At 45.5% G+C, this 17188-nt stretch overlaps 1 protein-coding gene across 6 annotated transcripts in view; it reads left to right on the top strand.

Annotated features, from left to right (window-relative positions):
* Positions 1-17188, top strand: part of COL26A1 (collagen type XXVI alpha 1 chain) — a 181391-nt gene that overhangs the window by 158746 nt on the left and 5457 nt on the right. For all 6 annotated transcript variants that reach the window (XM_027664461.1, XM_027664462.1, XM_027664460.1 and 3 more), the window contains 6 exons: positions 4546-4638; positions 6065-6126; positions 8467-8529; positions 12075-12119; positions 13406-13450; positions 14472-14556. In XM_027664461.1, coding sequence (XP_027520262.1) covers positions 4546-4638; positions 6065-6126; positions 8467-8529; positions 12075-12119; positions 13406-13450; positions 14472-14556 — 393 coding nt within the window. The remainder of the gene's footprint in view (positions 1-4545; positions 4639-6064; positions 6127-8466; positions 8530-12074; positions 12120-13405; positions 13451-14471; positions 14557-17188) is intronic.

The following is a 17188-nucleotide window of genomic DNA, read 5'->3' as shown; positions in this document are numbered from 1 at the left end:
GCTCTCCAGACTCCCTTTCCCGAAAGTGAACAGATGTATTTTTAATTTGGGAAGAATTTTAACAGCTCCATTTCATATGCAGTCACTTAGAGCACATGGACAGGATGAATAATTGCAGTCCCACACTAAGAGTTTGAGAAAATATAAATTGATCTGCTGCGTTCATGAGTGTGGAACAAGGAAGTTTTGCATTACAGTCCCCTCACTCCTCACAGGATCACACCAAATGGTGCCAATCTGCATTTTATTCCAAGTGATCCTTAAGGATCCTCCCTCCAATCACCCTTTAAATTAAACTCCTTCTTGCAAAGTAGTAAGTAAATGAAAAAATGTATAAAGCCATTGATTACACGGCCTCTCCAGCTGATGTGCCCCAGAGTGGGAAGAGGATAAATAAGTGGTTAATGATCTGTGTTAGCTCTGCCAGCATTGGGCAGCAACAGGCTCCCACATGGACTTGAGGAAATGAGTAAATGGTGAGTGTTACATTTACATCCCTGGGCATCCCTCCTCCATACCTTGTGGATTTCTTGGTTTCCACAAGGAGTAGCCCAAAAATTTATGAGAATTTTTCTTAATACAAACCTAACTACAAGTATCTATGGGGTCATGATAATGTTACAGCACTACCAAGCCCATTTTCTTACCAAACTTACCATTTTGCCCATGTATTGGCTGACTCTGCTCACCACAGGTTGCTGGGAAGCTGATCCTCTTTAAGCAATATAGCTTAGCCTTGTAAATTCTGAGTAGATTAAAAAAAAAATGTATTTACTGGTTTTGAATGGAGCACATCTGAAAACTATAAACACAAGATTCCAGCTGCTGACAGCAGAGGGAAGCATATTCCTGGTAATGGGCCTGTGCACCCATGGAGATGTGAGTTGTATCAGGTTATTTTTAGTAGCACAGCGTTTGGTTCTGCCTGGACATGGTTAATGCCTGTGCCTTTATTAATCACAAGTTCCTGCTGGCAATATTTATCAGCAGGCAGAAGCCAAAAATGGGGAGACAAATATTTTCTTGCAGTTTTGCTGTGCTGTGGTAAAAAAAATTGGTCCCAGTTGTTTCCCTCCAGATCAGGTAGCAGAAAAAAATTAAGACAGGATTACTTCATTTCCATCCTGTCTCAACAAATCAAGCCTATAATGGGGGAATTTATCCCTTAGTCAGAAACCTTAGACCTAGGCCAGAAGCTGAACTGCTGTACCCCTGCTGGGGCTGCTACTGCTGGGATCACTCCCTTTCTCTGCCACTTAAAAATGAGTGATCAGGTACCTGATCTAAAGTCAGCTCAGGCCTATTTCTTGTGCTAACACTGAGAGTTTTTAGGGAAAAGGAGGAGAAAAGAATGCAACTTTCACTCTGTTGAAGGCTGTGTTTTCTTACATCTCAATGATTTCAGTTTGCAAAAGACAGGTGAGATAAAATTAACCTTTTTTCATAAAATCACCACAGTTGGAAAAGACCTCTGAGGTCAAATCCAGCCGTTAACTCAGCACCAGCACCATGTTCACCCCTAAACCATGTCCTCAAGTGCCACATCCACATGTGTTTAAACACTTGCAGGGACTCCACCACTTCCCTGGGCAGCCTGTGCCAGTGCCTGAGGGGACAGCAAGGGGAAACTGAGGCCCAGTGGGCTGTCTGTGTGCCCAGCATAGGGCATGGTTAATGAATTTATGGGATTTATGAAGTGACATCCCAGTGCCTGCTGCCATGGAAAGCCCTTCCTGAGGAAGGAGAACAGAGCAGAGGAAGTAGAGGGGAAGGAGAGGAGGAAGGGAACAGCATGTGATTGAGAAAACCAGCTGCTCTCAAAGCCTGTGCCCCTGGTTGGGCAGGTTTCCCTGTGTCCTTCAGGGCATTCCTGGGCTGGTTCAGGTTTCCCATTTGCAGGATGGCTGTGCCCTCTTCCAGGGAATGTAGATGCTCCTACCTGACCAGGTCAGACTGGTTGCACTCTTCCTCTTGGCTTGGCCAGGAGCTGGAAAGCTCCTGGGGCAAATTGTATATCAAGGTCTTCTCAAACAAGGCAGACAATCAACTGCTTTCTGCTTTGGTGTATCCAGAAGCATGGAAACATCCAGCTCTGGAGCCCAGCAGGGCCTGGGTCAGTGCAGGAGATGTGGCTGAGAAGGAAATATTGTTGCTGCCATTTGATGCTATTTTGTGGCTGCCCGGATGGCCTCCAGCTGCAGAGAGCCCCAGAATGTCCCTCTGTTTATAAGGAGAAGGGATATTATAAGGAGGTACAAGTTCTTCCTGCTGCTTTACAAGAATATGGAGAAAGTCCCTTAAAAAAATGTGAGGGTTGTGTTTTAACATACTTGGATCCCATTTCATTGACAGTATGTTTCAATCAGAGCTGATCCTGGAAGAAAACCTGGATCTGGGTGAGTTCTGCCTGGCCAGGCAGCTGAGGAAGGATCATGCCATGAGGCCAAAGCAGGAGCTGCTGAGCTCGAGGGCTGTTGATCAGAGCTCTCTTCTGTGTCACAATTATGGAATCACCTTTCATAAATAACGTTGAGTCAAATGTCAGGATGGGTGGATTTATGGGAGTAACTCTGTCATCATAATAATGTACCATTTAGCTGGAATGTTTTGTAACCCAAATCCTTATCCCTGGCTTACCTCCAGCAGTAATTAAACCCTGGTTGTTTGCAGGCCATCCTCTGCCCCTCTCAGTGGATGTGCCTTTGATTTTGTTGACCACATGTACTTTAAAAACAAAAGGCTCTGCAACTGTTAATGCCTTCACTGCTGTTTGATGCTCATTTCCCAATTTCATCTTACTCCCAGGCTGTGATGGATTTTGACATGGTCAAATAAAACTCAAATTAATTGGATTACACACTTCACTGGGGTACCTTTCCTTCTGAACATGAAAACAGTCTCAGTTGTTTTGTTTCAGGGCTGTGAGGAGGGGAAGATGAATGGGTTTAGAAACAATACTCAAATAAATACCTGTTTGTATTCAGGCTTTAGGCACGAAATTTGGTTCTCAGAGGGATCTGGGTTGGATCTTGTGCTGCTCTGCTGCCAGGGAGGCATTGCAGAGATATCCTGTCATCCTTGGCAGTTAAAGCCATTTGACAGTTTTCCCTAGGAACTACTTTCAAACAACCAGCTGGAAAGGCCCCTCTGTCCTTGCCAACGCTCCAGAAGCTGAAAAGGCTTCATAATGTGTCTGCTAAAATTTCTGGAGAGTTCACCTTCTGACCTTTGGGCTGAACTCTGCAGAGTAAGCAAACACCCTCCTGATCTTCCTGGTGTCATTTGACATTTGCAGTGAGACATTTTCAGCCTTTTGCTGCAGAGGATTCCCCTGAATTTTACTGTAATGAGTTAAAGGGATGGGTGGAAGGAAACATGACTAAGTTTGAGGTCATGGGCAGGAGGAGATGGACATTATTTCTGCCTGGTGGTCTCCAGCTGTGGAAAATGTGGGCTTTTCAGAGGGTTTACTGTCCCAGTGGCCAGGAGGCAGTATCTTCATCCAGGTTAAATGCAACAGGAAATATGTTGTTGGTCCTACAGCACAGGTCAGGACAGGGGATTGCAAGTCTCAGCAGCACCAGGACATGGGGGTTCCCTTCCTTGTTTTATGATCATGTTGCCTTGGTTGTCCATGGAATTTTTGCCCTTGAGTTTCCACAACTGTCCAGTAGTGTTGTGGGGTGCTCAGATAAAAGATGCTGCCATACAGGTACCCCCACAGGTTACTGGGATGCCACAGCACAGGTCTATAGGGAATAGGGTTGTTAAATATGGTTTGGAATTGTAATAAATACTAAGGGTTGCTTTTTACATATAGTTGGGTTTTTTCTATTCAGCTGCCAACTGACATGGTGACCCAATTGGCTCAAGGCTGAGGGAAGAGGGGACATTTACAGGCTGCTGATTTTTATTCCTAACAGGAGAGGACTGAGAAAGATCTGTAAAAACACAAAGCTTTTTCAATTCCTGCTGCTGGCTTTCCCTTCTCTGCTCCACTCCCATTTCCCTTCATTTCCCAGCAGTGACTGCCCAAGCTGGCCAGATGAACACCTAAAATAATCCTTAATGGGAGGAAAGTTTGCTGAGCACGTGGAGGGGGCAGAGCACACCCTCTCCCTGGGTTTTTCTGCATCCTTAGACATGGCATCTCCCCCCACCACCTCCCCCAGGTGAGCTGGGCTGGGGGGATGTGCCAGGCTGGCTCAGCAGGTCACTGATGCCAGGCAGGAGGGACATCCAGATCCATCCTTGATTCCTCAGGTAGTCAGAAGCCAGTTGGGTCAGTTATTCAAGGGTAGGATTATACAGGTGTGCAGGGACACCAAGTTTTTGATAGAAAGGACAACTTTCCCGTGGTTCTCAGAGGTGAGATGAGCAGCTCTGCAGGATGAGGGGACACAGCCCTTAGAGAGCAAAGGGCAAGTGCTCCAAGAGCCCAAATTTAGTATCGTACAGCACTGCCTGCCCTTGGCCAGCAACGGGCGCCAGAGGATTTTGGAGAGAAGTCCTGTTTGCTGGACACTGACTCTGCTCCTTCCACAGATGGAGAAGCCCAGCTGGCCTCCACCGTCATCGACACCATCATGGCTGGGCTGCCCGGGCCACGGGGAGCCCCAGGGCCTGTGGGGCCACCAGGTAACACACGGGGCTGGGATGCGGGGGGAGAGAAGCAAGGGAGTTTCTGATGGAGAGTGAGATGCCTGCAGGGAAGGCAGGTGGTCCTCAGTGGAAGGGCAGTAGTGGATCCAGGAGTGGAAAGAACTAACCAGGCTTCTTATGTCTTGATAGTGGCAGATGGTTTTACCTTCAGCAGCACACGCCTCGAGAAGGGGCTGGTTAAAAGACTGTCCTTAAGAATGGGTTGTCCAGGGAATTCCTTTGTGAGAGCAGAGTTGTTCTCACCACTGCTGCAATCCTGTCCTGTCTCTGTGGAGCTCCACCAAACAAGGTCTGGCCAGCTGCTCTGTGATGTTTATGAAGACTTTGGAGCTGCTTTGAGCTATTCCAAACTTTCACCAATATAACTGAAATCAGAATCTGGGATGAAAATTCAGTGGCAAGTCTTCTCTCTCTCTGTGCTGATGGGTGGCTTAAATGATAATATTCCTGCACACATCAGCACTTCCCTGTATGATGCATATTTAGGAGTGAACTCCCATTAGTTGCAGAAAAGGCTTTTCCTTTCATTATGAGGGCCTTTCATTTACCCTTCAATTCCTTTATTCTTTGACTTAAGCATTTGTATGGTGCATTAATGATTGAGGCTGATTCAGCTGTACTTGGTGTATAATGTCCACATTGTTTCATCTCAAGGGTTTTGACAACTAAAGCAGAGAGAAGTCTTGCTAAGTTCAGACTAAGCAAATATCCTGTCTCCCACTTGCAGGTATAATTGAACAGCTACTGTTGAGATATAATTATTTTTTCAAAAGGAATGAATCTGTTAAGTGACTGTGTAAAATAAGTTGACCTGTTTAGACAGTGTTTAACTCATCCTGGAAGCAGCTCTTCTGTGGCACAGACTTTAATTTACTGCCACTGGAGTGAGGGAAGAACCAAAGAGCTTTGTTTTGCCCCAGTCAGCCTCTCTCCTGGCTATGGCCAAATTCCATCTCCTTCACGTTCAGCATCATCTTTCTGACACACCAGAGACCAGTTGTATCAGACTTGTGGCTTCCCTGCCACCCACAAGGCTGTTTCAGGAGCAGTACCTGCAGCACCTTGCTCTGATATTGCTGTTTCACGGGTCTAGTTTAAGTTTTCTCAAAGGTTGCATTTTGAGCAATGGAAATGCAGGATGTTACTGACATCCTTCCTGCCTATTTTCACCCTTTTTTTTTCCTCCCAGAGCTCTAACATCTTCCCTAGGGCATAGGGATGTATTATGTCAGGATTTGGTATCCAGCAATCCAGTGTGGAACGAAGGGCTCGTGGTGCAGTTGTGGGATCAAGGAAAGGCTCTCACCCACAGCAGAACATGAAAGGAAGTGCATGCATTTGGAATTTAGGGTTCTTCCTTCTAAGTCTCCTTAAAATTGTCTCTACTTACAATTCCCACCAGGGCCACCAGGTGCATCAGGACCTAAAGGGCCCCCAGGACCTATTGGAGCCCCTGGATCACAAGTAAGGTGCTTTAGTGCTTTGGGGTGAGGGATGGAGTCGGGGGTTAGGGGTGAAACATCATCTCACTGCACAGAGAGGGAGAGGAGTTAGAAGACTTAGATCTGCTGGTTTGTTCCCCATGAAATTCTGTGATTTAATACCTTTTTCTCATCCTGGATTGTGCTGAGAGGTTGAAACAGTTGTGCTTTCCAGATTTTCCCTTAATCATAACAACACATCTTGCTGTTGCTGTGTCAAAACATTTCATGTGGCCTGAGTTGATGCAAAGGATCTGACATGGGCTTCACTGACACAGTGATAGAAAAATACTGCATTTCCCATGGAACACAGAAAAGAACAAAAATGCATCAGTGGAAATTCACCAATTCACCAGAGTGAATGTGTTAAGCCTGTTTTTTCAGACATAGCACTTTCTATTCAAGAAAAATATCACAAATTCCCATCAGTTTGATTATTTATTGATACAAACATTGTGGAGGGGAAAGATAATAATGGAGTGTGATAAACTCACTCAAAAGAATTTATGATAGAAGAAAGGCAAAGTACTCACATAGATGGAAAAAGCTGGTTAAATGGAAAGAAGTGAAGTCATGATGAATAGTGAACTGCCAAACTACTCCAGATTGCGGTTGGCTGACACAAAGGGACTCAGTTTTGGGAAAAGTGTTGCTTAATGTGGAGGTAAACCAGTAACATCAAATATTTCAAGGGAATCTAACATGACTGAAGAGCACAGAGAAAGGTTAAGTAACTTAGCAGGGGGATGTAACTTAGATCCTGACAAGAGGAGGTTTGGAGTTGAAAATCGAGAGGAGAGGTTTTCCCCACGTAATTTATTAACCACTTTAAGGAAGCACTGGACAACAGGTTAGTGAAAGTTTGCCAGTGTAGCAGAATCATTTCAATTAGGGAATGCTCTGGAGAACAATGAGAAACTCCAGATAGATGTGAACACAGTGGGAGATTTGGCAGCAAAATGACAGGCAGTTTAACGTGATTAAATATAAGGTAATTCACAATTCATAAGTACATTCTGAAGTAGAGTCTGGCTTTTTGACATGCAGCACACACTGTAAATCTTTTATTTTTCACAATGTGGAAGTTCTTGAGCATCCCTGTCTAACCAGACACTGAAAGGCTGAAAGTCACTGTTGAGAGCTGTCAAGAGCAAAGGATCTCTGTGGACACTTGAGCTTTGTTCATGCTGCATGTTTGACATGGGGCCAAGGTGGTTTGTGCCCTACCTCATTTGGCAGCCCTAATTAGCCTCCTAAACCAGGCCTGAGTCTCTGAATCTTTGGTGGGCCCAGAGGAGCTGTAGCTAAGCTGAGCTGCTGCTGGCAGCAGGCAAAGAGCAACATGTTAATGGTGAGCATTGCTGGCTCCCAGCTGGAACTGGGAGAGTGCTCCTCCTTTAGTCCCTAAAATCATGTGTGTCCAACCTCTTTGGGCCACTTAACCAGACATTGAGCTCCTCACAGCAATCCTAGAAAGCCCATTTCTCTGGATTCTGATGTGAGGGTTTGGGGGCCTGTTGATAACCAGGCTGGCTTAAATCACCAGGAGAGGAGCTCCAGGCTCATCTCTACACACTCCAAGACAATGTGGAAGTCACTCAAGGTGGAAAAAAAGATCATGCACATGGTTATGGGGAGCTGACATGCTGAATATAAACAAACAATATTGGCCTCTCCCTCTCTGGTTATAACTGTGGCTTCACTGGGTGGATAAGTGAAGGATTTGGATCGATTTCTGCATAGCAGTTCAATTAGTAGAAATCTGGAGACTATGCCCTTTTTAGCTGCTGGTGACTGCTTTATAGATTTATTCAACCCAGGGAGTAAAATTATTAGTAGAGATTGGGCTTAATTTGAAAATTGTTTATTAGGGTGAGTGAATAGCTTCAAAATAATTTCCACTGCAAAATCCAATTAATTTTCAGGTATGTGTGCTTGCTCCTGCCACCCACTGAGGCAATTAAGAAGTGGAGGAAAGCAGAGGGGATTTTTAAGCTAACCATGCTACCTGTGTATTAATTTCTTCTTGGTAACTGAGAACAAGAACTGTCCTGTCATACTGACCCCTTAAAAATGTTACATCAGGGGCCTGCAATGCATTAAAAGACCCAAATAGAGGGATCTGCAGAAACTGCAGGGCTCGGGATGTCTGTGAACAGAGCTCCCACTGTATTTGCTGGAGGGTAAAAGAGAATCCAGCCCAAGTGCTTAATGGGTGTATGAGGTTTTCAGGAGCTGGGGATGCCTGGGAAATGTATTCACTACACCTACACAAAGGATGCACAGTGGAAATTAATTCCTTCTTGTTCTGCATCTCTTCTAGGGCTTACCAGGATCTCCAGGACAACCTGGGCCTAAGGGATCCAAAGGAGACCGAGGAGAGAGAGTAAGGTTTTACATACACAGAGAGGTTCCCAGCAACACCTGGGGTGGTGCCTCAGCAATCACAGACAGCACAGGTCTTTAAAATCTGCTGGGGCTACAGCCACAAACAGTTTTAAATGGAGATTTTCTAGGTCTTCTGCAAGAACCAAAACAAGGGTTTACTGCACAGATAAAGAGTCAAATTGCTTGCAAATTCAGGTGTTCTCTAAACAGACTCAGGTAGCAAATACACAGTGTGTAAGGGCCTGTGGAAACCAACTTTCTTCTGCCAACCAAAGCTCATTACTGTGAAGTGTTTTGAGTGGCCTGACTGAACTATCCCTTCTGTGGTACTAAAGGCTTTAAAAACTCATCAGACTTTTCCTCAATCAAAGTCATTTCCCAGGTCAAATGATGTCCTTAACATATTTGGATTATTACAATGATGTTCTTAATATGTTTATGTGTTATACCTCAGTCCTTGATGGGCTGTCAAGTGCTTATAACTAAACACAGAAAAAAAAAAGGGCTGTTTGAATGTTATTTCCAAACTTGTGAAGCTTAGGAAATACCAGAGAAATATCTAACAAGGATATAAATGTATCAGATTGCCAGTCCAGCATTCAAGCACTGGGAAGGGTTGCAAAGTGGCATTTGGGCAATTAGGTCTGCAAAATGTAGAAGTGGGCACAGAGGGACTGTGGAGACTCACTAAGACCCCAGTGTGGGGCAGAGTCAAAGGAGGGAAGACAGACAAGGAGAAAAAATGTGGTTGGTACCTCTAAAATGATGGATGTCTGCAGTGTGGCTGCACTGACACAGCCTCGTGCCACAGCTGCAGGAAACAAAGTTGGCTTTTCTTCCAAGTGCCACTTTTACTGTCCCACAGATGGAGGTGTGGTGGCTGTAGGTGACATGAGTCCCTCATATGGCAGCATCTCCATTTCTGCTCACTCTTCCAGTCCAACAGACAGAGGGATGCCTGAAAGAGCTAAGACAGACAAATGCAAATTGGATGACTTCCCAAATCCATGGGAATAACCAGCAACAGACCAGTGATGTTCCTCTGTCCCGATGGGTGCAAGGGGAGCAGGTCCAAGGCCGGGTTTCACCCCTCCTGAGGCCCTTCCCGTCAAGGGGCAGCAGATTCCAAGGGTGGAGCTCATAGGACTGTTAAAAGCTCTGTTTTATTTTAGTTTGGGCTGCTTGGTCCTGTTCTTGTGTAAGAAATCAATTGCAGTTCCCTGAAAGACAGAGACCATTTGAAGTGATTGTTGGTAGTAATGTTTCTCATAACAGTTTCCTTGTGCAGATCAGCCCATTTGGGCAGGTCTTGGCTTTACTAATAGATTGCAGACTGATGTAATTCTGGGGCTAGAATTTAAGGTTCTGATAGGAGCAAAACCTTAACTGGTGAGACTGTAGCACAGGTTACCAATTACAGCTCAGTATTAATTTTGAGTTAAAAAAAATAAAATTAAAGGGCATGGAATATGGCAAAGTGTCATGTTTCCATACAGGAAACTGTTAGCAGCTCTTTCTCAATGATTCATTTAACATTTTGCTTTAGTTTGGGTTTGCCATATTATTGAGACTCTGCTTATTTTGTAACAAAAGCTTCTTGCACTGTGTCCATTCAGGGCAGACAAATCCTTTAGGCTTTGGTTTTGTTCCCTCCTTGTTAGGAATTCAGAATTGTAACTCTCCCTCTAGGTTTAGGACAAAAGAGATTTTTCAAATATCAAACTGTGTTGATAAATAGAAAAAATAAATTGTATTTCCTGCCTGTCCTCTGTTAGCATGGAAAGGGAAACTGAACAGCTTTTTGTGTCAGAATTTCTGTAGGATGCTCTGTGTGCTTTTTTGTCTTGTGTGAGTGTGGCTTTGAATGCTGGTTTTGACAACTTACATGCTGCAATTTTGGGTTTGGTGGATACAAATTAGGGCTGGAGCAGAGGAGTTGTGCAGCTGCAAAGAAAAGCAGAGGAGGGTTTACAATATCTATTGAGAGTTGAGAAAATGTTATTATACATTCCTCCTGCTTAATCTCGGAGAGAATAGATGTGGAAGAGACCTGAAGCAGTCAGAGCACATCCCCTGGATGGCACTTCCACGTGTGCTGCTCACAATCAGCCTCTGCTCATCCTCCACAGTGCCAGGGAGGGCTGCACCACATCAGTTCCAGGCAGAGGAGCAGCTACTGAGGGCCTGGGATAAAAGATATTTCCAACATCCAGCCTAAATATCCTTTGATCCCCTTTAAGCTGATAACATCCTTTCTGTCCCTCCTGGACATGGAGCACAGCCTGTTTATGTATTTTCAGTGTGTTGTTGTGCTTCTCTCTGTGATTTTTTCCTCTTGTCTGTGCTTTTTCACAAGTCTTACTCATTCCAGGGCAGAATCCAAGTATTTCCCTTTAGCACCTAACAGAGTGGACCTTCTTCCCAGAGCTCTCCCTGTCCATAGGGGCCTTTGCCTGCTGCTGGCCCAGCACTCCATAGGAGCACAGCCCTCCATGGGAATGTTTGGGAGATGCCCCAGGCCCACTGCTTTTATACAAAGCAGCAGTTTGATGGGCTCAAAACCAGCAACTCTCCCTTTCTGGCAAATACTACAAAAATCTGCCACCAGATAGGGGACTTTCTGAGGGGAAAAAAGGGTGGGTTTGTTGCTGTGTATGTCTGGGGGGGGGGAGAAGAGCCAGGGGAAATATGTGGCTGTTTCATTAATAGATTTCTATTGATTCTTTTATGTTTTGCCTCTTCTTCCCAAGCTCCTGCTTTCTCACTAAATAATCTGTAACTGCTCTCCTGACCAGGGATTCTGCCCAGAGTGGGAAACCAGCACTGTGGAGGAAAACAGGGGGAGAAAAGGATACTCAGTTCAATGACATTTCATTCTGCCCCAAACCGACACATACCTAGTTCAGACTGCTTCTGTTTAAAAAAAAAAAAAAAAAAAAAAAAAAAAAAAAGAACAAAAAAACCCCCACTGAGAACAATTTGAAAATTAGCACAGCAGGAAAAAGAAACAAACCAACCAAAATCCAAAATATTGTACCTGTGTTTTGATCAGTAGCTGTTGGGGTTAAGGCCAGGACGTGTGTGTGGAGCAGGAGCAGATTAAAGCAGTGCTCGGTGGGAGCCCTGGGCTCTCTGTGCTGCCTGGGCCAGCAGAGGCCCATCAGTTTTACTAGAGAGAAGAATGTGGTGTCTTTGTAAGGAGCAAATCTGCAGCCAAATTCCTTCCTGGTATAATGTAACTGACTGCTGGAAAGTTCAAAAAACTGCTAATCGTCTTACAGGGAGGGCACTGAGCTGAGCAGCTCCACATCCAACCCAACCCCTCCAAAGCGTGATGGGATTTGGAGCTGATCCTTGACAGAAAACTATAACCCCCTTTTGCTGTCTCAAAGTGATAATGTCAAGGGAGAGGAATTTGTTTCCCATATTATCCCAAGTGTAAGGTTTTTCATTAAGCCATCTTAATTCCACTAGTGAAAATGATGCTGTGTTCTTGTCAAATGGCAAAGTATGTCCTATTGACACTGACTTTATTTCCAACAGGGGCAAGCAGGTCTGCCTGGAGAGAGGGGCATTAAGGGATCTCCTGTAAGTGATGCACTTGTGGGTGGGTGCAAGGCTCAGGTGGGGTTGGTGGCACCATAAGTGCCACTGTGGCTGGTTCAGCCAGCTCTCAGACACACTCAGGTCAGCTGTCCCCAGCTCAGACATTTGTTCAATAGACAACCTCACCTTAATGAATTCCTCTGCAAATGAAACATAATCCTCCTGGGTGTAAAAATGCCACAGTCAGGAAAGCATCACACCAACAGAGGAGATTGCTTTGCCTGAAGGTCTTCTCTGGCCAAACCTGAGCAGACAGAAGCTCTCCCAGGCCCAGGAGGTTCCTGCCACTACCAGAGCCCAAAGGTGGGCACAGTTAAACAGCTCGAAGTACATCAGCTGCTCTCAATTCCCTCTTGCACCTTGGCTTGCCAAGCTGAGCTGGAAACCCTTTAATGACATTAAGAGATGGCCCCACAAATGATTTTTTTTGGCTGTACCTGAACAGATGCACAAAGGGGATGTCTGCACATATGGTTTAGTGCAAACAAAGCAGTGGCAGTGAAGAGCTAGTGGAGTTGGGCTTTTTTGGCTGGCAGCATCCAGAGAGGTCCTAGGGCCACTGGGAGGTTTCTAAGTTCCACACCTCATTTCATACAATTCACACAACCTTTTCTTCAGTCCTTCCTCTCATTCTCACCCCTGCTTTGCAAGTATCTCAGAAACGTCCAACAAGCTTGAGGAGCCCGGGCATTTCCTCTCTGTCTTATTCACTGGTTTGTTAGTCTTGTTTTATGTTTAGCTTGTGGTTTAATCTCTCCATGTCATCTGTTCTTTGGGAAGTGTTTGAACGTCCTGGTTGGGTGGGACACAGGACTAATATTCACAGCACGGAGGGATCTTCGCTCAAGAAAAGCTTAATGAGCATCTTCAGAGGCAGAAAGTGATGTGACTAATTAATGAAAGCAGAATGGAGGATTTTTGACTTCTAAATCAAAGATGAACACACGCCTGTTTGGGGGAAAGAGTAATTTATCTGTGGTTTAGCCCAAAGTGTTGCTCAATGAGAGCTCCATGAGATGTACAAGGCCTTGTTGGGGCCCAGGCCATGGCAGAGGGGCCCCTTGGCCACTCCTGGGCAAGTTCATCCTTGTTAGAAATGGTGGTGACCTCTGGGAAGCTCCAGGGCAAAGCTCAGGAGAGCACTTTGGCCACTGGCATGAAGTGCCAGTCAGTTTATTTTCTGCTCCTTTGGTGGGAAGGGATCCAACTGATCCTGGACAGAGTCCACAGCCACATGTAAACAAGTTTCTGTTTCTTGTTTGTTTTAGGGTGAACCAGGCAAGAAGGGTGAGGAAGGTGACAAAGGTGCTGATGTAAGTGTGTATTTCTACTGGTTTATTTTCCTTTTTGTCTCCTTAATGTCCTTCAACCATATCCCCTTTCTGTGGGTTTGGGGGGGCAAGGGGTGTGTCCCCAGTTAAAAGTGCAGAGCAAGTGGTGACGTGAACCTTGGGTTTGAACGTCTTATTACCTGCCAGAAATCCTGGTCTGTGGGGTTTCCTTGGCCATGTTGTCACCATGTTCTCTGAACACCTCAGTCCCCACTGGCTGTTCTGTCACATGGAGCTGCTACAAGATAGGGAATTCTCCCCCAGTGTCCCTCCCACATGCTGAGGGACATGATCTGTTCTCTCCCAGAAGAGATCGAACCGCATGTACAGAGCACTGGAGTTCTCACATCTCTGCTCTCTCACCCTAAAATACTTCCCAACAGCTCTCTGTCCCTTCAAGCCCATAACAAAGGAAACAAAGGGAATGAAATACAACCTGAGTGTATGTGGAAGTATGTGGGCAGGTTCCAGGCAGCACATGGCCCAGCCAGGAGCTCTTTGAAGGAGGTCTGAAGTCCATCAGGGTGGGCTCACATGGCACTTTTCCAGTTTATAAGGGAGCAACAAGATGGTGCCAGGCACATGTCTCAGTTTCCTGCTGTAACAACCAAGAGAAAGCCCAGGTAACTCAGTGATGTTCAAAGGAAATGTCAGGCAAGAGATAAACCTGTTTTCCAGGTGGTTCAGCAGAGTTGTTAACACAAGTTGCACAGCCCAAAGGTTTGACAGGAACATTCACCCTGGGTTTGGCCCACGGCAGAAGAAGAAACAAAATTGAAAGGCACAGCTTTGGATCAGAGCTCTGCAAACATGGGGTATGACTGAGAAGGTGTTCTTCAAACAGGGATTTCTCTTGCATCCCTACTCAACCCTTGTAGGTCGTGTCCTCTTTCATATCTTTTCATTTTTAAACATCCACACTGCCTAGTTTGGTGCTCTGGAAGCAACACTAGGAACAAGAAGCCTCATCCTCCAGTGTTGGTTTTGTTTTCTTTTCTTGCAGGGGGAAGGTGTTCAACAGCTCCGAGAGGCTCTGAAGATTTTAGCTGAGAGGGTATTAATTCTTGAGCACATGATAGGAATTCATGGTAAGCGTTGCTGAGGTTTCTTTTTCTAGAGAACCAGGGGCTCTGTTGATGGTTAAACATCCTCCCAATCTCCTGAGCTCTCTGTCTGGTGTCTGTTCAAGCCAGGGTTTCAAACCTAGGTACCCACCAGGACTTGCAGGATGCTGTTGAGGACCTAGAGCTTCCACCAGCTGCTCACTCTGGCTTTACAGTAGCAGGTGAAATGACCCTTACAGTGATTTTTTATTACAATTCAGACAGCCAAGTCATGAGCAGCAGCTCAAGCCATGTGGCACAGATCACCTACCAGCTTCCCAGGGAGCTGCTTGTTCAAGTCTTTAGGCCAGATCATTTAATCCTGTTAACAGCATCTTCCAAGTGACTTGAACACCAGTGAGCCTTGTGCAGCTCTGCACTTTGCAGAGAAAGCCCAAGCAGTGCTGCCATGTCACCCTGAGAATCAGTGATCCCTGAATGTTTTGTGATTGTAACTTACATAAAACCTATTTTCACAATCAGATTTAAAGAAAGTCCCACATGTTCTACACTCAGATTTTTAAAATGATCTATTGAGGCTTATTTGCTCTCCCATCACTGGTACAGTGTGTAACATCATTTCTCAGTAACCATTTTCTTCCCTTAACCACAGTTTGGTCTTGGTGATTGGCACAGATCAGACTTCTCCTCTTGGGGTACCTGAGGATCAGTTCTCTCACAGCTTCCAAAAGCTGCTGTGCCAATTTTTCCCTTTTCAGGAACACAGTAGAGGCGAAATGTAGTTTGGATCTGCTGTCCCAGCCTGTGAGGAACAAGGACTTGGTGCACTGACCCAGTCCCAGAGCACTTCTCTGTCTCACACTCTCCTTGGCACCTCATTCCTGGCCTTGCTTGTGAATTGAGCTGCTCACACCTCCCTTTAGATCAACACCCCCTTTTATTGGGAAGTGGCCTTTGGATATTGTTTCAGCCTATGGAAATGCTAAAGAGCCAAAATGTCCAGCAGTTCTGCCCCACTGCACAGGAATAGGTGACCTTTAGGCAGCACCTCAACGGCCCACGAGCCCCTTCTGGAGCCAGCAGTGCTGAGATGGAATTCTGTTGGACACTTCAAGGCCCACACAGTGTGTGGGCACAGTGTTTTGTTGCATGGCTGGACTGGCCCTGCCCTGCCCTGTTCAGTGACCTTATGGCTCTCAGAGGCCCCAGGTGCCATTTCCAAAAGCAATGGGCAGACACAGCACAAGCTTTTTGGGAAACCATGAATCACAACCCCATGATTTAACCACACTCACCCTGACCTTACCTCTGCATCAATCCTGGTTTGCTTCACATTTTCATTGCATTTTATACACCAAGGCTGGGAAGATATATTTTGATGCTGCTTTGCTTTGAGCTGGTGGAGGTACCTGGGAGATGCCCACTAGATTTCCTGGGCAGCAATCCATGTTCTCCAGGGAAGAGGGGAAAGGAACCCAGTCCATAAGCACAGTGCAGGGTGTTTACAGGATCCAGGGCCTGGCTTTGACTTTGGACCTTCATTTATAGCAGTATAAAGCAAAAATTCAGCTCTTAGGAAGCCTGTGTAGACACAGGGGCTGGGGGTTCACACAGCCCTGCCCCTGCAGAACTGCCTGGTTTACTTGTTTTTTACATTCTGTGTGGAAATACAGCAGCAAACAAGGCATGTGCTGCTGTTGTTTTGAAACAGTCATTTCAGCAACTCGTTTTTATTGATATAAATACAGTTGCTGTTACTGGTTGGGATGGAGATGAGTTATTAAACCCATGTGTACTTCTATACCAGTGTAACTGCATCAGCAAAAAGGGATGTTTTTTAATTGTACACTTCAGTTAAGGTCATAGTTAAACTCCTATATTGTATGACTTCAGTTTCTTTTTGTCCAATAACTATAGATAATTATATTCTTACTCTTTTGAAATAGTTTCATTCTTTAAGTTAACACATATCTTAGCCCTACAAAAATACTGTTTAGAAAGGGAACTTGGAAAGTAAGGCATTTTTCCCTTGTGTAAATATGTTCATCTTATGTATATGGTTAAATAACCCCAAAAAAACAAAGAGAAGAAGACATAAAATAACAAAAATAATTACTTTGAGCACAGACCTCCCTGCACTGGAAGGCACCACAGAGGTTTCAGTCACCCAGCACCAACTATCTGGTCGTGTTCCCACTGTAGGTGTGAAGGATTTGACCACAGGTCCTGGCCCAGCTCAGCCCAGCTCTAAAGCCCCACGCAGAAATGCCAATCCCATGCTCTCATTTTCCCAAGAACCTTCCCACTGAGCGTGGTTTCCAAAACCACAACCGAAGCAACAAGGCAAAACACACCAGCAAACAAACCCCTTCCCTGCAGGGGGAGGGCAGTCTGAGATGATCTGGCCTAGCAAAGCTGCAGAGCAGCCCAGCAGGACACAAGAAGGCCCAAATTGGCTGGCAGGGTTTGGTGCCAGCAGACAGGACACAAATCCTCCAGCAGCCAAAGGCTCCCTGGAAACAGAAACACTGCCCCGTGGGATCAAACTAAGCCTGGGTGTCTGGCTGGGAAATTGGGCTCTTGGCAGGGAAACACAGAGACATCCAGCTCTGAAGGCAAAAGCAAGAAATTGGGGCATTAGAAATGGTGAGGCAGC

This window comes from Corapipo altera, unplaced genomic scaffold (assembly GCF_003945725.1).
Source record: "Corapipo altera isolate COAL_440 unplaced genomic scaffold, ASM394572v1 181b, whole genome shotgun sequence".
Lineage (NCBI taxonomy): Eukaryota > Metazoa > Chordata > Aves > Passeriformes > Pipridae > Corapipo > Corapipo altera.
Note: the sequence above shows the minus strand (reverse complement) of the source record. Positions and strands in the feature narration are given on the sequence as shown.